Source organism: Anabrus simplex, chromosome X (genome assembly GCF_040414725.1).
Source record: "Anabrus simplex isolate iqAnaSimp1 chromosome X, ASM4041472v1, whole genome shotgun sequence".
In the NCBI taxonomy this organism is placed as follows: Eukaryota; Metazoa; Arthropoda; class Insecta; order Orthoptera; family Tettigoniidae; genus Anabrus; species Anabrus simplex.
In genome coordinates this window covers 152772108-152799994 of record NC_090279.1, presented here as the reverse complement: position 1 = coordinate 152799994, position 27887 = coordinate 152772108, and the positions used below count along the sequence as shown (strand labels likewise).

General features: G+C 38.7%; 1 protein-coding gene across 1 annotated transcript in view; it reads right to left on the bottom strand.

The window, feature by feature from the left end:
• Window positions 1–3125: 3125 nt before the first annotated feature.
• Window positions 3126–27887, bottom strand: part of coro (protein coronin) — a 76736-nt gene continuing 51974 nt past the window's right edge. Inside the window, exons 8-9 of the mRNA XM_067158635.2 lie at window positions 24308–24583; window positions 3126–18301 (exon numbers count right to left, since the gene is read on the bottom strand). Of these exons, the coding sequence (XP_067014736.1) occupies window positions 18062–18301; window positions 24308–24583 (516 nt within the window). The 3' untranslated portion in view covers window positions 3126–18061. The remainder of the gene's footprint in view (window positions 18302–24307; window positions 24584–27887) is intronic.

Below are 27887 nucleotides of genomic sequence, written 5' to 3'. Positions count from 1 at the left end.
GAGAGGTTGGCGTGCTGCCGCCTGAGCCACGGAGGCTTCTCCAGCTATGCAATATTGTGCTAAATACACATGAACCCGCACTATCAATTTATTTTGTCCAAGTTGAATCCATGTTCATTTTTAACAGTTTTCCATTGTACTTGTCGATAGTGAAGTTATGTACATTTTAATGTAAACTCCCATTACATTTGTTGACCGTTTTTTCTCGGATTTTTATGTATCACTGTTTTATGTCGTATGTCCAAGGTATTTAAACTACTATGACATTTTTAAATAGACCATTTAATAAATGGTAGAAATGTGTTGAATAGGTGAATTCTTTTAGAATTTCGTCCTAGGTATTCAAAGTCAATACGGAACCAGAATGAAGTTTCTTACTTGTAATTCACATGATTGGTAGGGCTGCCGAATGCAATCTTAAATCTACATGACCTGTAGTAGGTAGCCATTTCACTTGGTCCAATAAAGTAAAATCTCTGTTTTTGAAATACATTAATGTTGCTGTATTGTGTGTTACCAATGAGCCTCCGTGGCTCAGGCGGCAGTGCACCGGCCTCTCACCACTGGGTTCTATGGTTCAAATCTTGGTCACTCCATGTGAGATTTGTGCTGGACAAAGAGGAGGCAGGACAGGTTTTTCTACCGGTACTCCGGTTTACCCTGTCATAAGTCATTCCAACAACACACTCCAATATAATTTTATTTCCCCTGTCATTCATTAATCATTGCCCCAGAGGAGTGCGAGGGGCTTCGGCAGCCAGCACAATTCCAATCCTCGCCGCTGGATGGAGGCTTCATTCATTCCGTTCCTGACCCGGTCAAATGACTGGAAACAGGCTGTGGATTTCCATTTTCATTGTGTGTTACCAGTACTGCTTCAAGATGTTGAAGAATGGACACTTAAGGCTTTGTCAATGAATCGACTGCAGGCATTTGAAATGTGGATGTATCACAGTGTTCAAGATCCCATCAATAGATTACGTCATCGAAGAGGTACTCCGTTGAGCCTGGAAATCAAGTGGTCTTCGCAAAATGCTGGGAAGCAGTATATTTCCATCACATCTTCTGAAAAAATGACGTGGGCAGTAGTGTCGTGCAAAACATGCTCTATGCTCTGTTCATATTTGACGAGTATCACCACGACCGAAGTTTGCTTCTAAAAGGCGAAGCGAGTTATGTTCATTTGACCTTGATATTTATAATCTATAAATTTCATTTTTGTTCCGTACTGAAGTACAATTATAAGAATAAATTTTCAATACAATATATCAAGTAAATGATATTACATAAGTCTTGGGACTATATAGTTTCAGCCACTTAGTGGCCATCTTCAATCAAATAAAAATTAAGCAAATTTTGTGATAACTAAAACGTATATATACCAGACAAAGACAATGTTGCAGGAATAATTATAACTATAAATATACCTTATACTGTATAATAAGAAAAATTAAGGTTATGATCTTCTTGTCACAACATGATGTCTAAGTTGACTTAGGACCTCAGGCAAAGAAGTAAATCTGGAAATAATATCCAGAATTAGGAATGAATAAATATACAGAAAAGAAATTACAAAGGAGAAAAGTTATTTATGAGACCTACTCTAATGTCTGATGTAGAACAAGCACTGACTGGCTGTAGGAAGCAGGCAATGTGAGCAAAGGAGTAGATAGGGAGAAGCGGTGTCTTAAGGTGGCGCTGAAGGATGAGGAAAGAAAGACTGCTGCTGAGAGGGGAAAGAGATTATAAAAGAGAGAATTCTTTTTATTTGAGGCACGATTACTAAAAGATATGAATTAAAAGATTAAATAAAATGTTTGATTTCTCTAAAATTTCATTTAGATTGAAGTAAAGATTGAAAAATTGTTCCAGATGGATAAAAGAATTTTCCATAATATTGAGCAGGGGACCTTTTTGTACAACTTCGAGAATTTTCTTGCCTTGGTTGATATTAGTGAACTTATGGTTAGTATCACCCATGTTCAAGATCCTATCGATAGACCACGTCATCGAAGAGGTACTCAGTCGAGCGGGGACATCAAGCAGTCTTCGCAAAACGCAGAAAAGTTTTTGCCCCTTGATACTCACTCCTGCATGCACTATCTCAGTATCAGGTACAACTACATACCTCCCTTCCACCCTGGTTTCTACTAATGGTGGAAGGATGTGGTAACATATTAACAATATCTACAATGCTAAAATTAGCACAGATATTAATCAGTTCTAGCCCTAATTGTTTAAAGCCTTTTCTGGCAAAAGTGTTCAATGGTCTGAAATCTTTGGCACGCGTGAAAATGCACGTTAGTTATGGTTTGCTTTGTGGTGCTGGGTAATGCTTGGCAAGAAGTGCTAGAATTAAAGTTACAAAAGTGTTTTTCTTTAAATGAGTTGTACTGGATTCATATGTTAACAGTGCATTGCACGTATCACAGGAGACTTTCTCTGTCTGCTGACTGTTTGCAGTGACCACAAACAGGAACTAATTTCAAACATCATAACTGAGCCCATCTCTCTTGATTAGTTTATATCCACTTTTGTGAATTTTGTCCATAACGCTGTCCTTCAGTTCACGTAACATGGCGAATTTCAGCTCAAAACTAATGGTAAACTCAACAGGCAGAAGATCCACATGGGTCGACACCCCAAACAAATAGCATTTAAGAGGGAAAAAAAATGGTTAACTCAACCATTCCATCATACTTTTATACCTCCGAATTCCCATGCTTTGCTCTTTTCAAACACGGACTTGCTAATCTCTGGATGAACCATGCTGCTAGCAACATCAGTAAAGCACGCAAGACCATCCTCCATAGTCAGCAAACTTTGCTTCGAACATGCCGTTGAACGAACTGGAACAACCTCTGCCATTTTAGATTACTCGCTATGCATGATAGTGGTTTCATATCAAGCAAGGCACATCTTGCTCTGTCTTGGTTACCTATCTCAAGTCCAAACAATGCATGCCAATAGTGGGCAGAGAGGAAGGATTATCCTCGATGTGGACATCCACAACACAGCAACTCTGGTATGGGAAATTCAAAACAGGAAAACTTACTCCATGGTGGTCGCCAACATTCTGTGATGAGACGGCACAAGAAGAAGAATTAAATACATAAACACTCCAAGATTCTTCAATTTCTTTTATTAAATTAACTTCAAGAATATTATTAATACAATAAGTAACCAGAGAGGGGGTAATTTACTAATAACAAAAACAATATACACAAAGAACATAGTTTTAAGTACACAATTATAAAAAGTCTGTGAAATTTGAAAGCTTAAATATTCAAACATTTTTATCCTTTCTATTTGGACTCTTCAATCACGTTACAAGAAAAATCAATCAAGGCACCATTTATTAATAATAAGCAGATTAAGACACACAATTTGTACTGTAAATAACATACGGCAGAACATTTAATGAACAATTAATTAATACAAATTTTGACAATACAACTGGGTATCTTCAGGATGGTTTCCTTGTGATGAAAAAAGAAATTGTCAAGTATGATGCTCACTTTACAAAGATGTGACTGAAGAAAATTTAAAAAATAAAAAAGCAACAAAAAATTACACAAGTTAGTCATAATAGTCTGCTATGTACTAATTAAAACAGAAACAAATCAAAATAGAATTTAATCAAGTGTATAAATTACATTCATTAATAACAGGCTCGTATTCTTTGTAAGACTATCCTCCTTTATAATCAAATCTTAATTTTTCCTATAATTATTGATGTATAACCCAGGACTGGATGAACTCGTGTTCAATCAGATGACAAACAGCATGACTCAACTGACAAAGTTTATTTTAGCTTGCTCAGGCTTTGTATTTCAACTAGCAGGATAATACAGAGAATATAGCAAAACGAGAGGACTCAATGCACGTCTTAAGATGATTTTACACTGAGGCAACAGGTAATCCCACCGCATCCAGCACGATAAGGTGCTTCAGTTGTGTGGCAACACTATTGCATGCGGCTTGCCGGTTGCTCAGTCGCAAGCTTACCCATTTTTGGTGGGTTCAGTTGTCCAGTCACATGCAGCAAGATGAGTTGGGATACAAATAAAACAAAGTCTATGATTGAAGAATACTGTGAATAGCAAATTTTGTGGGATTTGCCAATGGGAAGAAATAGCTTTTAGGTGCATATATTCAGTTAAAGAAATCGATGGTAAAGTAAGAAAACTTGAGAATGACCATCAACCATACAGGACGAAAGAGAGTGGGTCAAATCAGAGTGATTCAGTGGATACTTCACTTGTTTGTCTTCTTGAGGTTGATGCATCACCGAAGGGACTTTTAACTGATGAGGATGTCCGCCTCCGTAGCATACCGGCTAGTGTTATTAGCAGCCGTCCTTGGGAGGCCAAGTTCGATTCCCAGTACTGCAAGAAAATTAAACTGGCAGGAGGGCTGGTATGTGGTTGAAATGGTACATGCGGCTCACTTCTATTGGGGGTGTGCTTGAAAAGAGCTGCACCGCTTTGGGATGAGGACACAAGTTTACTTTACAGATGCGGATCTTAAATCTGAGGCAAATGTTTTTATATAGGACAATTCCTCGCACCAAACCAAGGGAAAAAATGTCCTATAAACATACACCCAGAAATGCTTTGTTTATGAGGTGTTATTGAAAGAATATTCTACAATCGCACATTACCTGTTTGATACTGGCAGGTCGTAAGAAGTGTTCAATTCATTGTAACTCAAGAAACTGTTCCCTTCCTGCTTGTGTTAGCTACCAGTCAAAATCTAATGCAGACACAGTCACAGTGGCAACACCCCGGGCCAGGAACCGCAGTGCAGGTGTTGGGGCGTTGCTGAATTTAAGTTTGCTGCATGGGAACAATCTACCACTCTTACATGACACAGCACGTAGTTTTAGCAATTGTGCAAACATCACCGCCGGGATCTAACCTGTGATCAAATTATGGGTCGAATGGACTTGAGCATACACTTTCAATAATAATCTCACAAATTAAACATTTCAGGATGTACGTTTATAGGACATTTTCCCCTTTTTCTGCCGCGAGAAGCCCCCCCCAACTGTTTGCCCAAATATCCCCAACATGCCCTGTATAGTTTACCCCACTAATGTTTGTGAACATTCCCTTTGTACAACTATTATTATTTGCTACAGACTCACAGTATCATGCAGATTGGCAGGGAACAATCATTGCATCATGCTGCTGATTCCTCGACACCTAATGAGGCTGACTAGTTGCTCCAATTTCTCTGTGACAATCACATACTGCAGACAATTAGGTTGGTACAAGTTGCCTCAGTACAAAGCCACCTTTATGGACTGCCTGATCCTTTGCTTAACAAGCAGGAGAGCCGAGATGAGGAAGATTTTCGGTAAATTCATTTTACTGCCTCAAAATGTATTCCAATTCAACATCAATGTTGCCATGCAGTAAAGTCTCAGACTTTACATTTTACTCACCAATAGCTGTAGCTCCCATTGTACTATACCAGGTTGATTTACAAGGAACAAAAACTTAAGATGCTCTCGCAAAACAAAATTTACTTGTTCTTGGTTTTAGAAAAATATGATGCAACCATTCAATCATACTTCCCTATACACGTTCCTCCCCGCCCTACACGCAACCGGCGCACTCACCATGTGTCCCATCCGTGCCTAACTTTACAACAACGCTTTATCTTCCACAGTCTCCCTACTCTTGGTAACTCACTACCCAATATTGACATATTCACACCTTTCGCATCCTTCAAACAAAAAATTAGAAGATTCCTCTAAGTCCTCCCCAGGTTTTCACTTTCTTCCGTCCCTCCAACCCTCGACCTTTCTTCTTCCTAATTTCAGTAACCGACACTTGCCAGTTACCGTTATCATTGTTGTTTATAACTTTGTTATCTTTTATACATATTTAAACTTCTTGCGATTATTAGTGTAAAATGGCCCTCCATAGGCTGTATCTAATAATTAATTAAATAAATAAATAAATATACAGTGGGTTTCTTTTAATGAAAAGCCTTACTGAATTTTGTATAACAGCATGTCTTCCTACACAGATAGTCTCTCCCTGATCAGAGAACAGGTAAGACTGCAGGAAACAAAAGCAAGGAAACAGTGGGACTGAATTCTTATGATCATCCAGCTACACGATGATAGTGACCGGGGGTAACAGAATTATATTCTCTCATGTACCAGAGTTAAATAAAACAACATCAAAGCAGTCTAACAAGAGAACAAGCATGGTAGCATTCAAGTCAAACACTGAAATATATCTCCATAAGAAGTTCATCCAGCCCTTTTGTAGATAAATAGATGAATGGTGATAACATGAATTTTTTGTCTCACAAAAAAATAATAGCACAGCCATTTTACTTATCAAATCCCTGTTCTGGGATACATTACTTATCATACATGTCATGGACTTTTTACATTATAAGAAATCAAAATAATTTGACCAGAATGATTTGGTATAGGTATAAATTAATTTTTACATAATATTACAAGGAAAATATTATAATTTACACAAATAAAAATATTACACATTTTGTAAAATTTTTATTCAGATAGTTTATTAACTTCACAGAAGTTCTTCATAATCTGTGGTTTGAGGAAAACCACAGGAAAGCTAATCAACCAATTAATCATATTCTCTCCTGTGCTTGGTTTCAGAAAGGCCAGGTTTAACTACTGGCCTACAACTGGCACACATATTAACAGAAAAATAATTAAATAAGCAGTCTTATTGGAAAATTTGGTGTTACTTTTATAGCAAGGAGGAAAGGGACTGTGTGTGTGTTACTACTTTGTATGGTTCTTGATAAATATATGTTGATGACAAAGTAGGGCAAACATTACAGAGCTCAATATTAATGTGTTATTTTGGTATACAGTATTTGCTTCTGTTCAGAAATGAAACTTGAAAATAAAGGACATTTAGCTGCTTAGAATGTAAACATGAACATTAACATTCTGTCATGTTTATAAGAGCAATGGGATTCATATGTAGAAATAAAAACCAGAATTTCAAGAAGTGATTCTCTGTGCAAACATGACCTCCAATTTGAAATTCAGTTAAAGTGAAGCGTTCTTGGTGCAGCTTTTAAGCAATGAAGGCTTCGTCAATGAACCAACTGCAGGCCCCTGAAACATGGATGTACCTGAGAAGGTTAGACCACGTCACCATCGAGGAAACTGCCCAAAAATCATGTGAAGTCGTCTTCTTCCGTCTAGCCTTTTCATAATTTCATGAGGTCGCCCCTTTGTGTGAGTCTGGCCCAGGTTTATGGTCGGATGCCCTACGTGATGTATTCGCTACTGCACATTTCTGTGGTGGTTCACGAGACGAAGATGTATCTTGAGACTAATACAAGCACAGACACTCCGCGCCAGAGGATTTAACTATACGCAGTTAAAATCCCAGCCTAGCTGGGAATCCAAACTGGGGTGGCCACTACACCGACTATTCAGCCAAGGAGCTGGACATGGGCATCTCGATCCTCGTAAAACACAGGACTGCAGCCTATTTTGGCAAATCTGAGCCTAAGCCTGCGATTCATGGCGGATGAGAAAGATCTGCACTCTTCTGCTGGTAATTTATTGAATGTAATACGTTTAATGCACACTGATGACCACCAAATAAAACTAATGAGCCTGAAAGTATTTAAAATAAGTCTTAGAAAATAAATATATTTACCCCTAGTGTATCAGAGCAGGCGGAGGCGGGACAGGTTTTTCTCTGGGTACTCTGGTTTTCCGTCATCTTTCATTCCCGTAACACTCTCCAATATCCTGGATTAGATTACAAACCTCTCTGCAGTGTTCATATGGAGTAAGGGCATTTGATGCTGTCGATGGTAATTCAAATTCGTCTGTCAGATGGAACGTTTAGCCTTCAGCAGACCCCTCGGAGCTATTCGATAGGAGTAGGCTATGTGCTGGCACCAGATTTCACCCCGTCTCTTCCTATCATATGTCACATCATTCATTTCATATCATTAACTCCTCTGATGAGGTTGAAGTCCAGAAAGGCATCCGGTTGTAACAACTCTATGAAGATTCATCTCGCTTCATACCCGACCCCACAGAAAAATGGTACAAGGGATGGACATACAATACATACATCATATCAATAATTGTAATGTTCCATTCATGAAGGAAATTGCACCCAAAAGTGACAAGTAATCAGTACCTTCAAACAAATTGACATTGGCCCCGTGGACAACTTAAGAAAGGGCAAGCAAAACAGTGGACTCCAAGGCAAGACAGGATAAGCACTAAGATGATGATGATGATAGCTGGTAGGTACAGGTACTTTTGAAAGACAATCATTCCATAAGGCAATCTTTGCAATCCTCATAACAGTGACAACAAAAAGAAGGTATTTCATGTGACCTCCTCCATGGTCCATCTTACTACCTCGTGGAGGAATTGCATTTCCAGCATCAACGTAGGAGAGGCTTCAGGTTTATATTCCAAAGGTATGCACTGTGTTTAGTTACAATCTATTTTGATTATTCTCCAGAGTCACTGCAATTGTTCTCATAGCAGAAAGGGGGGGTCTGTTAAGAACCAAGGCACAATGGAATGACAAATATAGTAATCGGCAGAAGATCTAGCAGCAATGTGACAGATGCACGACGACTTAATGCCCACCGAAGTGATCAGTCAGAAACTAGCAACATGTCTTCTTCAGACTATAAAGATATTCAGACGTTACCACAGTAAATACAATTAAATTAAGAATCTTTCTTCTTTAAGATTTACAGAAACAAATAAGTAATGAATTTGTTTATATTGGTGTAATCTAAAGTTGCATGCTGATTGCTTGCCATGTCACATCAGTGGGGGCTCAGCCTTACATAATAAAATTAACAAATCATGAAATACTTCGTTGTATACACACATTCTTGAATATGGTTCAGAATAAATCAGCGTTCTGAGGAATAACAAATTAAAAAAAAACAACAAAAATATACTTCTTGGGAGAAAATTACTGCTATTAATGACCGGACACCCCCCTGAAATGAAGTAGGCTGTCATACGTCGCCCATGTGTGCTGAGAGCCTCAAGAGACTGCTGAGTAGAAATGTTCACTAGCTACAGTGGTTGGAAAGAATGTACGACAAAAGCTCCTTGAAGGGACATAATTACTGGTGTCCACTGATTCGGTTGTTCCATCTATGAGATCTGTGGCAAACTACAGATACCTCATTCGACACTGAGCGATGTTACAAGTAACTAATCTCATTTTGTTCCGTATTGAAGATACAATAAGTATTCTTTCTTGAATAAAATTGCTGTGTCCACCTATTCAATACAATTATATTTTGTAGCGATTAAATTCTACATGAAATATAAACAATTTTATAAGCAATTTTATTCAAGAAAGAATACTTACCGAGTGATGTAGCGGTGAAATGGAAATGCCAGAGTACTATAAAAATAAACACACCTCCACCAGGGAAGTCAAAACAATTAACAGAGGGCCTGTAGTGAAGTAGTTAAGTCAAACCAGCAATCCTTCTATCTAAGAAACCGATGCTAGAGACCTTCGACTGGCATCTGGAAGTGATGCCAGGACTCTTACTATTCGTTGGGAGGAGTTTGCACTTGGATTTGTTGAGTGAGCATCAGCACATAAACCAACACTTGCTGCCGATTACACAAACACGTCACTCATAGACTGCTACAACAATGGAAGAGCATTATGTCTAGTAACAAATTACGTTTCGTTATGGCAGTCCAATGGACACGTAGTTGCCAGAGTGCTTTGTTCCAACTGTTTTCTGTGGTTTAGTTTTGGTCCACTGACTAGTTCCTCTAACCATTAAAGCCAAAACCTATCAGAAAATACCAGACAATTCTATGCTAACCCCCTGTGGCTGCAATCTAGAACTGGTCCTTTTCAACATGACAATACACCCATTCATTAAGTGAAGGCTATAACCGAGTGGTTTGTCTAAATAAATGTCATATCAAATGGCTAGCCCAAAACCCTGATCAAACATAATGGAACTTTTCAGGAATGAGTTATAGTGACCACTAACAGCCAGACCAAACAGTCCCAAAACTGATGTACAACTGTTTGTAACATTGTAAGAGGAAGGGGGCCCTGATCAAACATAATGGAACTTTTCAGGAATGAGTTATAGTGACCACTGACAGCCAGACCAAACAGTCCCAAAACTGATGTACAACTGTTTGTAACATTGTAAGAGGAAGGGGGATATATATATATATATATATATTTTTTTTTTCCCCCTGCAAATTTCCGTTTGGAAAAATTAAACTGTCATAAATGTCTTTCAATAAATGAAACTAAAACTGATAACCATTAATTTATTTACATCTTTTCACAATGATAGGTACAGAGCCTTCTATACTGTATGACTCTTAGTCGTGCCCATCCATCAATATTTCACATCACAGCCTGCACGGTTGCTAGGTAACACTGTGCCACACAGTATAGCTAATTTTGTGACACAAATTTTCGGATTACCCCCAGCCATAAGACATATTTTTGTCAAAAACCTGCAGATATTAACCACAACTTAGTGGAAAGTCTTCCTAGAGGCCGTGACAGCAGCAAAAGACGGACCAATGTTTTGCTGGCACCACAGTAGCTCCAGTTAAGCCTTTACCGAAGGGTGGCCGATCAATGATGGCAATGTAGTGTATGTGTTATATTAGCAAGGGTCAGCGCAGGTTAAAACAGGACAAAGAGATGCCAGCACACTGTAACAAGAAACCACATGAAGAGAGACTCTGTATAAAGCTCTGTGAAGTAAGAGAAAGTAAAGCACTTTTGTGAGCTAGCCAACACAGGCTCGTCAACATTAATGTGGATGGACTGTGAACTTGCAACATCGATAAGAGTAAAAAATATTATGATGTCATCATGTCAACATTTGTTAATACAGGAAGTTATTTGATTGGCACACACGTTTAATAAATTTACTAGACAGCTTGATACCAAGTCCTCAGTTCATCTTGTTAGGTGGAGATATAACAATAAAAATATGCCAACAAGCAGCTAAAATATCCTGGCAATAATGTATTGTACAAGACAGTTATCACAGAAAATATTTGAAGGCAAATTCCAGATGTAAGAATGAATAATTTATGAATTCCTAATATCGGCAGTTTCTCAGTCACATGTGAGAAAATAAATACAATCCTTTACAGCTTATATTAGAAAGAAAACTGAAGGCTCATCGAAGAAAATGCAGCTTATACTAGAAAGAAAAATGAAGGCTCATCAAAGAAAATGATGATTATCATTATTATTATTATTATTATTATTATTATTACTATGAGGCCATGAAGGTCCTTGAAGAAACCACAGGGTCATGTGCCTCTCCAGTAGTCAAATAATAACAATAATAATAATTTGATCTGCAATTTGCCTGATAGTTTGAATTAACCTAAGATAAAACTTTTGAATCTTAAGAAACACACAATTTAACATTTAAAAATACACAGAACTGACAATTGGTATCAAGCAGAGTTAACAATAATAATAGTAGCAACATTTCTTTCATAAACTCAACAACAAATTTCGTTGTATTTTTTTTCAACACACTGCATAAAAAATACATCTTTATCTTTTAAGTATTTACGGCAACAATGTGATTGAAACAGAAGGAACTTCTGACAATGCCTGATAAAGCACTACATGGTAACTTCTACACCAAACTTAACGGATGTCAACGAAACATACAACTAAGTAACCAAATTTTAAACAGTAGTACAAAACTGTTCTCATTTCTAACATCGGCATGTATAAGACTTTCTCAAACTTTTACAATTAAGTTTGTTATTACAAATTAATGAGAACAGAAAGGACAAACTACAGGGTGGGCCTAGAGTATCACACCATAGGCTGGATTATGATCAGGATAAAAAGCTTTACCTTTGGAGGTAAAACATGCTGCCTACTGATGTGTATAGAAAGTTTTGTGGATTTGAAGGTTACTCCCATAGAAACATCGCAGAAGAATTTAATCAAAGGCTCCCTGAGCAACATCCAGTAGCGCATAACGTAGTTGCAGATTGTTCGAAAGATTCAAAACCTTGGCGAGGGTTACAGATGCGTCCCCATTACAAAGACCCTGCACATCTATGTACGTGGTGGAAATGGTCCCGGCAAAGGTGTATGGGAACCCAAAATAATCAACACACCGAGCAAACTTATCTTCATCAACAATTCGGCGCATTGTGAAGAAGTTTTACCCATATAAGATGCAATTACTGCACTACACGACTGAGGATGATCCATACCGTCGACATGAAATATATGAATGGTTTCTGGGGAAGCTGGAGGAGGATATGGAACTTACGTCTAAAGTCCATTCTCAGATGAAGCAAATTTCTATGCCAACTGTGAGGTAAAATAAAATATGAGCTATTGTTCCGACCACAATCCTCATTGGTTTACTACCCAGCTCCATGACTGGATTGGAGATTTTAAAATTTAGTTATTTCCCTGGCTTGAGGAATGTATATTTGTCCAGTTTTCAAAAACAGACTTCACCTCAGGTAGGACATCATTCTCGCAAATGCGCATCTCGCTCTTTCGTGAGAGCACAAAAGACCTTCACCGAGCCATTCATTGGTTTGCTGTGAGTTTTGTTTTTTTTGCCAGCAGTTTAAAGTCGCACTTACTGGGAACAGATTTTGGCTGTGGGTTAAGACTGGAAAAGAAGTAGCCGTGACCTTAATTAAGGTACTTTTCTTCTTCTTTCTCTCGCACCATATTATTGGACATTGGCTGTCATCGGGGCGATTTGGTTCTTGCTCTCAGCAAGTCGGAAAAGCTTGAGGAAGAGTCTGTACCCTCCATGTAGATTTTGTAAAAAAGATTTTCCTTCCCCTGCTCCTCCTTCAATTCTACCTTGTACGACAAGCTGAAGGAGTCTGTGATTATCGTTTTGAACATGGCTAAAGTACTCTAGTTTCTTCTTTTTAACGTTCATGACCTCTAGTTCTTTTTCAGGTGTTGGAGTACTTCAGTGTTACGCATTCTATCAACGCATGATATTTTGAAGAAGTATTTGTAGCAACTACATCTCAAAGGATTGAAGTCTTTTGCAGATGTTCTCTATTAGGGTGCAGGCCTTAGTCCCATAAAGACAGAATACATAACACCGAAGTAAATAGAGACTGAGATTAATATTAGAGTCCCTGTTGGAACAGAGATAATTAAACGCTAGACTTGGTCCAGTGATGTGCCTACTGAGACAATGCTAAACAATGGAAAAAATAGCTGCCTCTGTGGATCAGCGGTAGAGTGTCGGCCTCCGAATCCCAAGATAGCGGGTTCAAACCCGGCAGAGGTAGTCGGATTTTTGAAGGGCGGAAATAAGTCCATTCGACACTCCATGTCGTACGATGTCGGCACGTAAAAGATCTCTGGTGACATTTGGTGTTTACCCAACAAAATTAATTAAATCTCAGCCATAGACGCCCAAGAGAGTTTCGGTTTACTCGGTCTGCCATCTAGTGGGGGGCCTAGAGTAAAACAGAACGTCGAAATTGATGAGCAGACAGCCAGATGGCGTCAAATTGAAATGTCTGCACACGGTAGCTGAGGCCATACGATTATTATTATTATTATTATTATTTAATGGAAAAATACCTTCAGTGCTGTTGACAGTGGGGTTCGAACCGACCATCTTCCAGAAGCAAACTCATTCACAGCTATGTGGGCCATTCTATGCAGCCTACTCGCTTGGTTCACCACGATTTATGCAGGATGGAGTTTCCCTTTATTATGGCAATCACATTCATCACTGGCTGGATGAGAATTTACGTCAGTGGACTGGTCGTAGAACGGACTCTACAATCACTGTATTTAAATACAATGGACTTCGTCCTATAGGGCTACCTAAAATTAAGAGACAAAAATAATCTTAGTGAGGGAATTTCTGTGGAGTGACATACTGTTACCAGACTTGGTATACTGAATCCTGCAAAAGAGGGATTCACATCTACAGTTACGCTTGGACACTGGTGTTAACTGTACAGTACTATAATCCAGCAAATGGTGTGGAACTATCTGCCCACCTTATATAGTTATATTAATAATTTCTTATAACAAAAGGAGTTCCTAATGCACTGAGCGATATTTGGTAGAGCACCAAAAGATTCTCAATTACTTTTTCTTTAAATGTTCACTTCACATTCATGCATTCCTTCACTCCTCAGCAATGTGCGTAAGCGACTAGCATTTAGCATAGCATTTAAAATGTTAGAACAACTTACACTCTTCCTTGCACATTTGTCCCAAAAGAAGAAAAAAAATAATATTTACTTCCACACACTGTACAATCAGTTCTTCAAAGGACAATGCTGTAGTATCATTCCTTGAAATATATGTAATAAGTTAACATAATTATGATTGCTGATATGATCAATCACCAAGTTTCAGGGATAGCACCATTTGAAAGTACACAATTAACAGTTTCATTCAGAAAGGCATGGTTCACAAAAAAATAAAGGGCAACAAAATGGCCAATAAAATATGATCAAATAAAAAGAATCCACAAGTATATTTTTTTAGCAATATCTCATGTGTTGACAGCATTTCTTGATGGAAAATTATTCTTGTAAATAGGAAGCAGTGTTCAAACTTGAATAAAGCCACATACACATGGAAAAAAAACGCACTCTACTGGTAAAATATTTCTATCCTTTGAAGTAGGAGTATAGGAGAGGACCTGTTATTAATAACACGGGGTCAGTTACCATGTGTAGGCATTTTAATCTAACACCATTTAGGCTGCCTACATGTCAATTTTAATTTTCCACTTTTACTTAACCAGATGGTAGATAAAAAGATGTCTACTGGGCGGGATGGCCAAGTTTGTCGGGTAAACACCCAATGTGTCGAAAGAGATTCTTATATGCTAACATTGTACGATGCTGTATCCAATGGATTTCTCTCCACCCTTCAAAGTACCAATGCCAAGTTTGAACACGCGATCTTGGAAACATGAGGTCAACACTATTCAGGCATAACGAAACACACTTCTCCTCAACTGACAAAAAAAAAGTACCCAAAATTTGGACAACTTAGAATCCTTTCTAGAAATAAACTTTCAAAGTATTAGGTTATTCAGTACATATAGTACATATCAAAGTGGTGTTATGTTGAGAACAATAATGGCTAACCGGACATCAGTGGGATCCGAACTCAAACTTCCAGTTTTGCGTCAGACGCTTCTGCCAACTGAGCTATGGTGGCCAAGGTCATATTTATTCTAGTGGAAACGATCTAAGCTACAGGTCTGGCAGTAGTGCCATCACAACTGTAGTTTATTTTGAGAATAATGCAGTGCCAAGATATTCATAGCATCCTCTCCTCTCTTTTCTTTACTTAGATTGTTCCAAACCAAACCAAACCCCATGGCACTACAGCCCTTGTAGGGCCTTGGCCTACCAAGCGACCGCTGCTCAGCCCGAAGGCCTGCAGATTGCGAGGTGTTGTGTGGTCAGCACGACGAATCCTCTCGGCCGTTATTCTTGGCTTTTGAGACCGGGGCCGCTGTCTCACCGTCACATAGCTCCTCAATTCTAATCACGCAGGCTGAGTGGACCTCGAACCAGCCCTCAGGTCCAGGTAAAAATCCCTGACCTGGCCGGGAATCGAACCCGGGGCCTCCGGGTAAGAGGCAGGCACGCTACCCCTACACCACAAGGCCGGCTACTTCGATTGTTCACCTCATAGCAAATACTTTGATAAGAAATTTTGCCTTGAATTTTCCAAAAATTACGGTGAAATGAAAAATTAAAAACTCAATATCTTAAAATGAAGTCAACTGGAGAAAATATGCTATAAAAAGTATAAAATGTGACTGAACACAGTAAAAAGAAATGCATAAAACTTCACTGTGTCCTGCTTATCTAACAGAACATTGTACTGATCAACTGAACTCTCAAAAGAAACATAAAAAATAGGGACGAATTAGTCATACCAGCAAATGACACATTCAACGCATCATAAATGATGCTTTGAAACAAAGAAATAAGAGTAAAACTTAAGACATAGCATGAAACAAATAACAAAAACACTTATCAAAACTGATCTCCATCGCTTCTTAAAAAGAGTGTTATTTCAAAACAAAACGTTTGCCTTTCTTGACATACACACCGACAGTAATAGTTACGCATACATACACACACAGCCTAGGGAAGTTCAATAGCATCCAGCTCAGAAAATCTGAATAATTCAATCTGACAGGGAGAAGTGTTTTAAACGTTTTGGTTATACGATCCAATGATCACAGAAAGCATATACAACTGGGATGAAACACTATGATAAAGTCTCATTAACTTGCAGGCTTTTCGCAAGGAAAGGAACTTCACAATATTGCTAGACACTAAAGCTGGGTTGAAACTATCAGCATGGACACAACGTGTAAATGCATTGCGGACAATCTCGTAAATTCTGTAACACAGCAGTATAGCTCCTAGAAGTGTACCCAAGAACTTCAAAAATTGCATGCCCCATTATGGTACATCTTTCGATATTACTGACTAGTCAAAATATGGTTACCAATAGCAGTTCATTAATTAAAAGATCCTACATACAGTTAAAATATATAGGTTTTCATTTGGTTGGGAGGACAGTGCTGTGTCATCAGCAGCTGTTACTAAATTATCATTATCTTTTTAATTATGTCTAGAATCTCACAATTCTGTTAAAATAGGCTTCATTTTCCCACATTTGCTTGCAGAGGGCATTACTGTTATTATTCTCATCTAATCTTAGAATTGCTATGTTGCAGGAGGATTGCATTGAGCAGATTGGTTTTCAATCTGAAAAGCTTCCATCATTGTCGTCGATATCTAGCACTGTTTCCAGCCACTCTGTCTAGATTTGTATGTAATATAAGCCTCTCCATAGTTCGCTGGCATTCCACTGTCACGACACTGTTGTAGTCCTCTCCTCTGTTGTCAACACAAGTCCCTCAGCTTCTTGCCACCCCATTCCATCTCGGTTGTTCTTTTGGGTATCCTCAAGCTCTCCATTCGTTACACATGACCTATATATTTTAACATACAGTCAAATAAAAGTAGACTGAAGAATTTAGTGTTTTGCACTTTTTTAACCTGATAAAACAACAAAAATAGTCTAGCAGATTTTAAAAATGTCATGTTGTAGCTTCCTCTGTCAGCCAAATGCCAACAACAATAATAATTTTAAAAAATAATAAAATTGCTCCAACAGAAGAGGAAACTGCAACTGAATATGTTACAAACCAACCTCATTTCCTTAAAACAGTCTCACAAAATGAAATAAATTATTATGAACGTACAAGTACAGGGTTCTAAAAAAACTGCTTGAGGATCAAACACACCCCAAAAATATCTTTAATAATAATAATGTTATTTGCTTTACGTCCCACTAACTACTCTTTTATGGTTTTCGGAGACGCCGAGGGGCAGGAATTTTGTCCCGCAGGAGTTATTTTACGTGTCGGTAAATCTACCGACACGAGGCTGACGTATTTGGCACCTTCAAATACCACCAGACTGAGCCAGGATCAAACCTGCCAAGTTGGGGTCAGAAGACCAGCGCCTCAATCGTCTGAGCCACTCAGCCCAGCCAAAAATACTTTTCATAATATTATTCAGCATAATCATTTTAACTAACAACGTTAAGATTTTCAATGCCATTTCTTTAGCTTGCTCCAAGCATAGTCTTTGAACTTGTCAGCATTTCTAAAGGAATAAAAGAAACTGCGTCCCTGATCTAAAACAGTTCTACTGTGTTGCCAGAATTGCTCGATAACAACCCAGCCCTAGAAAAAATGGACATCAGTCCTGCATGAAACAGAGTACAGAAATTTACTGCCACTTTGACGCAGATCTTGGATATATTCAACATCTGTTCCTTTCCTCTAACCATAATGGAGATCATCCAGTTTTATAATTTTATTGGTGTGAAACATTACGACATGCTTTCGACCATGTCATAAAAATGCATCACATTCATTTTTTTGTTTGTTTTTACATGATTCATTAGGCAAAAATAGTTTTATTAATTAAATATACACATATATTTATAAACCTCCTTCAGACTTCATCTGGCTCCATATCTTCGCAGGGTGGTGCTGCCGGTGCAGATGCATGGGTGTTGTTGACAGGTTCCGAAGGAGCATGAACCATTCCAAGCCCATCGCCGTGACTGCCTCCCCTGTCATCTTCTCCCACGGCAGCGAGACGGGCTTCCAGAGCACGGATGCGGTTCTCGTGCTTCACCATGACAGCTTTCAGCCTGCGAATCTCTTCGTGGAACTCCTTGATGATATCATCCTGAATGCAAAACAAAGTCTTTTATTTCCTTAAGCAATTCTGGTTACTGTAACCTGATTTCCACTGACTGAATTGTTCACTAATGGTTCTACAAACGAGTCAATTTAAATGTTGTAATTAGAGGCAAGGGTCGTTCAGGGATTCATAGAATTAATGAATCAATACACAGTGTAAACTACAGTATATAAAGGGGAAAATGCACATTCCTATGTGGCACAGTGGTCAACAGACTTAAACAAAAGAAAAAACTATACCATAATATGTAATATATAACTTGAAAAGCCATATGGGAAAACTTATCAATGTGCAACCTTTCACTTTAAAACTTACAGTCTCAAGGTCCTAGAATAAAATAGGACTGTTGTTGATTTTCTACATTATTTTCAAATTTTCTTAGTTTCTTAAAGTAGTTCCAAGGTCTAAAGTAACATGTGATAGCTGGCATAGTTCCAAGTCCCTCCTCAGCGACATACCATGTGGCAGCTGGTACCATCACTGCTAGCGCTATAGTGGGAGAACTGCCACTTTCAAGAGGAAGCATGTTAGTGTATTGTTAATAACTTACGAGTTGTAGTTCAAAGCTTTGTTCTTACTAACTTACGAAGTTACCGTCTCTATATAAAATGTAATACAGTAAAACCTCAATGCATTGTTTTTAAAGGGGGAGGAGAGAAATGACTACAGATACGGGGAAAATATGTGGGTAACATAAAAAATAGGTGAAAACAAAATAAAATATGGGTACCGTACTTAAAGACATTTTTCTTTATGTAAGCACTAGACATAACTCCTCGGAAGACACTGGGGTGGGGGGCCTCAACCCCGACACGGCGCGTCCCATATGGCTTATAGGGGATGTTCCTGTAGATATGCAGGACAGGCGTGAATAAGGCCAAGCCAAATAAGCACCCGCGGATAAACTGAGGCAAAAAGGACTGCAGTCAACGGTCTCGACGGCGGAAGAGGTTATTTCCCAACGGCTGAGAGAGCGGAAGAACTGGCGCTTCGGCTTACAACCGAAGTTCTAACCATGGACTCCTAATTAATCGTAAATGATAATTTAGCCGGAAGACACCAAGAGGCACCTCTCGATCTTAACCATCGAGTTGTAACCTTGTGATCATACCAGGCTCTGGACACACCTAGTCCGGTTTCTCCCGATCATCGGATTCTGGGGGATCGGGATCATCATGCAGAGAAGAGTCGGAGCTTCTCAAAATCTCTTCGTCCCAAGAAAAAGACCTTCTTAGGTACAATTAATGTCAACACCCTACTGAAAACAGGCAAGCTTAAACAGCTAACGGACACCCTGGATAAGTTCGATATTCAAATCATAGCACTCCAGGAAATGCGCTACCAGGATGAAAACCATTTTGACTCTGAAGAGTACAGGATATTTAAGGGTAAACCTGCCATAAGAATCCATGGGAACTTAACACAACTTGGAACAGCTTTTGCGGTACGAAAAACTATCATCAGTTCTGTACTTGACTTTACATCCCCATCTGAAAAAATCCCAGTACTTACTGTGAAATCTGGCAATAAAGCTTACTCCTTGGTCAATGCCCATGCTCCCACAAACACTGACAATAAAAAAAACCCAGAGAAAGTGGAAGCCTTCTGGGAACTCTTAGAAGAAACCACTAGCAAGATTCCAAAGCATCACGTGAAAATCTTAGTAGGTGATTTTAACGCACAGGTTGGCAGAGAGAGGAAACACAAATGGATTGTTGGTCATCACTCGGCACATTGGAGAACGAATAAGAACGGAGAACGTCTTATAGACTTCTGTAAAACCTTTGTCTTAAAACTAATGTCTACGCATTTTGCGAGACCCCCACATAAGAAGAACACGTGGAAATCACCAAACCAGTTATTGGGCGAATTCCAGATCGATCACGTCGCAATTTCCAGAAAGAATATGTGTGAGATCCAAAATGCTAGAGTACGGAAGGGAGGTCGACTCGGACCACTACTTAACACAAATCAAAGTGAGATTCCAACCCAACAGATGCAGACCTAAACACAAAAGATCTCTAAGAGTTGATCCAGAATGTCTTCGACAGAACGCCACGACCTTTCTACAAGACATACGACAGCAGGACCCCAAGGACTGGCCAGGCCTTCGTAAAACACTTCAGACATCAGCCATGAAATTAGGACAGCCTCCAAGGAAACGCAAACATAGGTGGAACACGACCTGTGATAAAGCCATTGATGAACGGATGAAAACATGGAATCAGTGGAATGGACATCAAACAACTAAGAGATGGGAGACCTTCCTAAAAGTTCAGAAAATCTCCTCAAAAATAATCCGCAGGGAGAAACGAGCCTATGACAAAAATAGACTCATGGAAATCGAACAAAATTTTCTTAGAAACAACTCCAAGAATTTCTACAAGACCTTCCGTGAGAATTTATCTAGTTATCAACCACCATCTTTATGTTTCCGTCGAGCAAATGGAACATTAGAAACGAACACCAAAGAGAACTGCACTATTCCAGCTGACTACTTCCGAGACCTCCTCAATTGTGATCCTCCAAAGGAAAGACTGAACTTTGAAAAGCCCATGCCCAACCCCGATTCACAGCCACCGACAATACAGGAAACAGCAGAGATCATACGATCACTTAAAAATAATAAAGCTCCTGGAGAGGACGGCATCACTGCGGAGATGTGTAAACTTGGAGATGATCTTGTAAGCAAAATTCATGCAATCCTAGTAGAAATATGGGAAACGGAAATGATTCCACAGGATTGGAAGTTTGCATTAATACGCCCATTGCACAAGAAAGGTGACAAGGCTGATCCAAACAACTATAGAGGCATATCTCTACTGCCAATCGCATACAAAATTCTTTCCAAAGCTCTCTTGAACCGGTTAGAAAAACAGACAGATCACCTGATTGGCGAGTACCAAGCGGGTTTCAGGAAAGGTCGATCATGTGCAGAACAAATATGGAACTTGAAGACAATATTAAGGATTTGCCGAAGTGCCAGCACGATCGTCACCTTTGTGGATTTTAAGAAGGCGTATGACTCTGTGGACAGACAGACAGTATTTGATACTCTAGAAGAACTCAGAGTGGACAAGAAGACCAGAGCACTTATCCAGCAGACCCTCACAAATACGACCTCTAAAGTGAAATTCCTTGGAGAAATCTCTGAGCCTTTTGAAATATGTACGGGCGTTCGTCAAGGTGACGGCATCTCCCCTATTCTGTTTAACTTAATTCTAGACAAAGTTATTAGAGTTTGGGAAACGGATATCAAGGGTGTGAACATCGGAAATTTGGGAGGCAAGGTCAATGTGAAATGTTTAGCATTTGCTGATGATCTCGCAATCATTACTAAGACCAAGGATGAAACAAGGTATGCCATACAGAGACTACACAATATAGCATCAAAGGCAGGCCTCCAGATATCCTACGAGAAAACCAAGTACATGGAAAATCTACGTCAAAATAGCAAAAGAACTCCGCTAGAGATGGAAAACGGCACAATTTCACAGGTGCCCTCCTTCAAATACCTTGGAGAAATTATACTACCTTCAGGATTAGACAGTAGTGCCAATGTAGAAAGAAACACCAAACTACATAAGGCATACAGACTGACGTGGAATTACTACAACAAAAGAGTCATATCGCGTAATGCAAAATTACGACACTACAAGACAGTTGTATTGCCCGAAGCTTTATATGCCTCAGAAACCATATGCTTAGGTGGTCACTCTAAAATTACAGAAATTGAAAAGCAGGAGCGGAAAATTCTCAGGAAAATTTATGGTCCTACGAGAGAAAATGAAATGTGGATTAAGAGGAGAACAGCGGACCTCTACTCCTTCACCGACAGGTTTACTGATGCCATACAGAAAAGGCGCCTTAATTTCAATGGCCATATCTACAGAATGAACAGCAACAGACTAACTAAAAGATTATTCAAAGTAATCAACTCAAAGAAGGTCAAAATAAAATGGCTAGAAGAAACTAAGGCGGACCTCCAAGAAATAAATATCACAGACGACATCATGGAAAATCGTGGAGCTTTTAGAACAAAAGTAGCCAATCATAAATTTAGGGAGAAAACAAAAAAGACAACTGGTAGGAAGTGGTCGACAGAACGCAAGATGCAACACAGTGCATTTATGAAGAGATTTTGGGAGGATAAGGTGGCACAAACCATCAAACCAACTAACAAGTTCAAACGCGCTCTATGAATGGGCATAACGAAGAAAGAAAGAAAGAAAGAAAGAATAATAATGGCCTTATAGGCAACCTGCACAGCTAAGGAAATGCGGCCCTGCCTTTGATGACTTCTATTTGCTCCTAAGGATATTTTCAATGCAGATGAGACATGCCTCTTTTTAAATTTAATGTCTGGACGTACAATGGCATTCAAATGGGCAAAATGTCATGGTGGGAAACAATGCAAACAATGCGTAACATTTCTGTTGTGTGCCAATAGTGACAGAAGTGAAAAGCTGACAATCGGCAAATTTTCAAAGCTGCGTTGATTTAAAAATACTGCTAAAATCCTCATGAAATACACCAACAATAAGAAATCCTGGGTCACTATAAAAGTTTCTGAAGACTGGCTTTGAAGCGCGGATGCCAAAATGGAAGCGAAAGTTCATAAGATCTTAATGTTCATGGATTGATGCACAGCACATTCTCCTATTACTTCTTATCTGAGGAATGTGACTGTGGAATTTTCCCCCCGCGAATTGCATAGGTGAGCTGTAGCCGCTCGAACTTAGAGTGATGCACAACTTCAAGTTGCATTATCGTATGATGCTGGTGCAGCACACAATCAGATATGTAAACGGTGGAAAGAAGCACGAAATGAAGATCAACATACTACAGATAACCTATGTCTAATTTATTTCTCCTTTTTGTATTAATATTCATGTTTATGTGAAATATTTGCCCAACAACTTTGCACAGTACCATGCATTAAAAGACACAATCCTCTGAGTTGTTACACTAACCTTGTGCCTTCGAACAAATAAAAAATCGATGTATATTCATTTCTTTTCTTCTGATAGGCAATGCATTACATCGCAGCATCATGGTACTGTGTTTCAGAATTTAACAGTTCGAAATTGTTTCCTAAAACCTGGATTTGGAGGCATTTCTGCTGTTGATTGTAATATCATTGATGATAATGGCGATGCTCCTGATAATGACAGCGAATGGAGGAACCTGGAGGAGGGAGCACCATTCTTGGATTACGTAAATGTTGGCGCCAACCTCGTCACTGCAGAAGAAATTACTGTCTCCGAGATAGCAGAAGATGCACAAAGGGGTCTGAGTGAGAACCGTAATAATGACGATACCGAAGAGCTGCAGCATACATCAGAGGATTTTAAAGATGCTGTTAATGCTCTATGGACTATCAAGCATTTTGTGATGTGCCACAACGATTCTGAGGAAATAATAGCCAAATTGTACAGGTTTGAGAATACCGTTTATGCTGAGGCCGCTGCCAACAAAAAACAAGCCAACCCTTTATTCTGTAAAGCAACTCTTTTCCCTCTCCTTGCATTTTTCTTGTTAACTATCTGGGTGCATAACTTTTGTTTTTATATTGTTTCATACAGCCGTTATATATTTTGGAATATAACTCAGATTCGTATTTACAGAATTTCATTTAAGAATTTTTCACACATACATTTTTTCCCTCCCTTCCGTATCCTGGAAATCGTATAAACAAAGTTTCACTGTACTGCTAACATAAGAGAGCAACAGATGACCAAGAAAGGTCAGATAGGGAAGTTGAAAGTGTGAAGACCGAGACCAGTTGACAGTTAAATTAATGTACATTCATCAGTGTTTGGAAGTACGGTGAAAAAGAAACAAAAACTTACTTCTCAGGGCACCCGACAATTTATGATGGTTAAACCTTACCCACAAAATACCACCAGCAATGGGCATATAGAATTTCTTTAATCTTAGACATATTTAACCAAACAGGAAAACAGAAATATGAATAAAAGTTTCACTCACAGGCACATAGCCTCCCCCATCACCACTCCCTCCACCTGATGCATCTCTGCTGGCGGCAGAAGATGCTCCTCGTGAACCTCCCTTGGGTGGCATTTTGTCCAGCACATTGGGGCGCTTGTTGACTTTAAGATCGGCCTTCTGGGATGAGGGAGTATAACCACCTTTGAGGGAGATGAGGATAGGCTCTGCATCTTTTCCCCCGACCCACTCCTCAGCAGTCGCGCCGGGCTGATCGCTGAGTGTGTCGGGATACAAGTCTTCTTGGAAAAGTTCAGACTGAAAAAGGTAATATATCATTGAATTTAGTTTAGTCACTTCTTATATATTTTAAATAAACATGTAGATATGGATAAGTTCCATAAATCTAAGATATTCGCTGTAGCAATTTTACAGACACACACCAGATTTTCCTATACTTGTGAATGGATTTTAAAAATAAAACCACAATGCAGTTATTCCTGCTTGAGGGAGGAGGAGGTTCACGAAGCTGTCTATAACTTTCGAGGATGTATCAATGCACTGACAGTATATCACTGAATCTCAAATACAGCTTATATAATACTAAAATATACAATTACGACAGGCAAGCTTCATATGAATTATAACACAGTAGAGATTTCCACCTATTCAATACTAAGATGTATTTACAATATTTACATTACATGGGACTAGTTTCAGCCCTCCTCGGGGTCATCATCAGCCATATTAAAACATACACAATGTATGGCGAAATCCTAAAACATGTTTTTTAACGGTAAGAATCTTATGGATATATAATTTACAATATGAAGTGTGGTTGAAATGTTGCAAATGAAAATGAGAGATATTACGTGTGATGCAGGTGAGTAATAATTAATACAAGTAAATAATACGTACTAAGAAGTCTGGAATAAAAGTACAAATAAGGTGCTCTGTGTTGTAAACATCTATACACAGTTTTTTAAAATCAGGAGTTTATAGGATCAAATGCAATACCTGTGAAAAATCCTACATTGGGCAAACCAGAGGAAACTTCAATATAAGATACCATGAACACACTAACATAATAAGTTTTCAGCTATCGGCCAACACATGCAAGATTATAACCATAATTTTACCAATATCGAATAGGACATGGACATCCTTGAATTATCAAACAAGGGCCCTTTACTCAACATAATGGAAAATTACTACAAACACCTAGACCAATATTTTAACGCTAATTACAATCTTAATGAAATCTCAGAGAAACCCAACATACTTTTCGATTTATTTATATCTCAGAAACAATAATGCAGCCAACCAGAACTCGATCCTAAGTTTAATTAAAGGTACTTTTCCGAAACAATTACCCTTTCTCCCGCACCCTTCAGCTCCGCCTTAACCCCCCCCATCCCAAGCCACCTCCACTCTACCTAACCAGCATGCGCATGCCCTCCTTCCCGTCCATATTTCTCTTCCCGCCACCAATCGCACACTATCAGCTAAACTACACACACCGCAGTGCGAGGTAAGTGTCCTTTCACTTTATGGTACTATTTTCCTCTCTCTGTGTACTTTGTTTTTTTACTGGCTTTTCTCAACTTTAATAGGTCCAATTTGGTTTCAGCTATGAACTGAGAATTCCAACAATTAATATCTCCATGCGCAGTGTCTACTTTCTTCTTAAAAAGAATTCAAAATAGCTTCATATTCTGCACAACTCCAACAATCAACAATGCAGCCCATCAACACGACTTGGTTACTTAATACACCAACTGCCAATTTCTCTGCTTAAGCTGATACAGTGTCAAGTCAACTCTGCACCTAGAGAGTATCACATTTTACTACCCAGACATTGTACATACGTGTATATTTTTGTGTGTCATTTTACAATGTGTTCATTATTACCAGGACCTACTGAATTCCATGAGTTTATAAATTTTTACCACACAGAGCACCTTTTTTGTACTTATTCCAGACTTCTTAGTATGTATTATTTACTTGTATTATTACTCACCTGCATCACACTTAATATCTCTCATTTTCATTTGCAACATTTCAACCACACTTCATATTGTAAATTATATATCCATAAGATTCTTACCGTTAAGAAACATGTTTTAGGATTTCGCCATACATTGTGTATGTTTTAATATGGCTGATGATGACCCCGAGGAGGGCTGAAACTAGTCCTATGTTATGTAAATATTGTAAATACATCTTAGTATTGAATAGTTGGAAATCTCTACTGTGTTATAATTCATATGTTTTTCTCAGTTCAATACGGACCAACAACATGTAATTCATAACCCTTCAGGCAAGCTTCTGACACTGAAGGTTGAAAATTATGAATATCTCTTTTTAAGCAGGGATCTTACTGAGATTTTGGAACAAAAATAAAAAGTCTGAAAATGAGAATTTGGTACTAGCAGACATTCCAAACTTTCAGGCACAGGGTGGGATGAGGTGAGAGATGAAATTGTCTAAGGAGGTGGAAGGAATCGGCTGTGGCCTGTGGATAGGAACTGTTCCGGCATTTCCCTGGAAGTGAAAATAGGAAACCACAGAAAACCATTCTCAGGACAGCAGACAATGGGGCTTGGCTCCATAGCCACATCACATTAACAAGTGAGGCCACTTTGTTTGGTGGAAAAGTAAAGAAAACAAAGAATGACATTGATAAATTTAAGGACTAAGTTTTTCCCATTACTGAACAGTTACTTACAGCACAGGCTTCTTCAGCAAGTGCTGAAAGAATTTTTCACCCTTTGGGTTAGTGCATTGAAAAGTATGTAAAGGCACAGAGAAACTCTCATAAGCTTGTGCTTCTGTTTACAGTATTTAATAGCAATCTGAAAATGTAAACACTTAACAGAAAAGTAAATTAGCGTTTATGCCAACGAGCTAGAATAACATAGAGGGGCTGTATACCTGAGATCAGCGCTCCCTGCTTGAAGCAAGTTGATAAGGGGCAGCCATGTTAACGGTTGTCAAAACAAAGCGAATTGGCGCGAGAGCATATGTTGAGGTGACAGGGAGATCGTGCATGCCAATTTAATTCCCTAAGTTTTAAGAAGTGAAAAGATAGATTCTCGCTTTCAAGAATGCCAGCCGTAAGCTCAGCGTATGGTTGTACTAGTCGGAGTAATAAAACCAAGGATATATCGTACTTAAAGTATTACTGAATTATAGCCGAGATTCCTTTTTGTAATTTCTGTTTGTAATTAAATCCATTTTATTGTTTACTTAGCGAAAGTACGGATAGCCACGATAATTATTTGTCGAATTTTGTTTCAGATTTCGTTTAAAGAACAAGGAATTAGCTGAACAATGCGCTGTGAGGGCGAAAAGAGATAAATGGTACCCCACTCAATTCCGTTGCTTATGCTCTGTACATTTCCAGCCCTATTTAATTTTCATTCACATTTACAAATAAAGGAAATGGAACGCCCACCACCAAGAAAACGTAACCACAAAAAATCACTTATTTCGTTCAAACGTACACCAAGTATGATAAATACATCATTTTACTGCTATTTTTGAAATGTATACAGCCTTTATTGTAGATGTCTGTTGCCTTGGTTTTTAAAACTACGCCACACTTCATAATGGACAACTT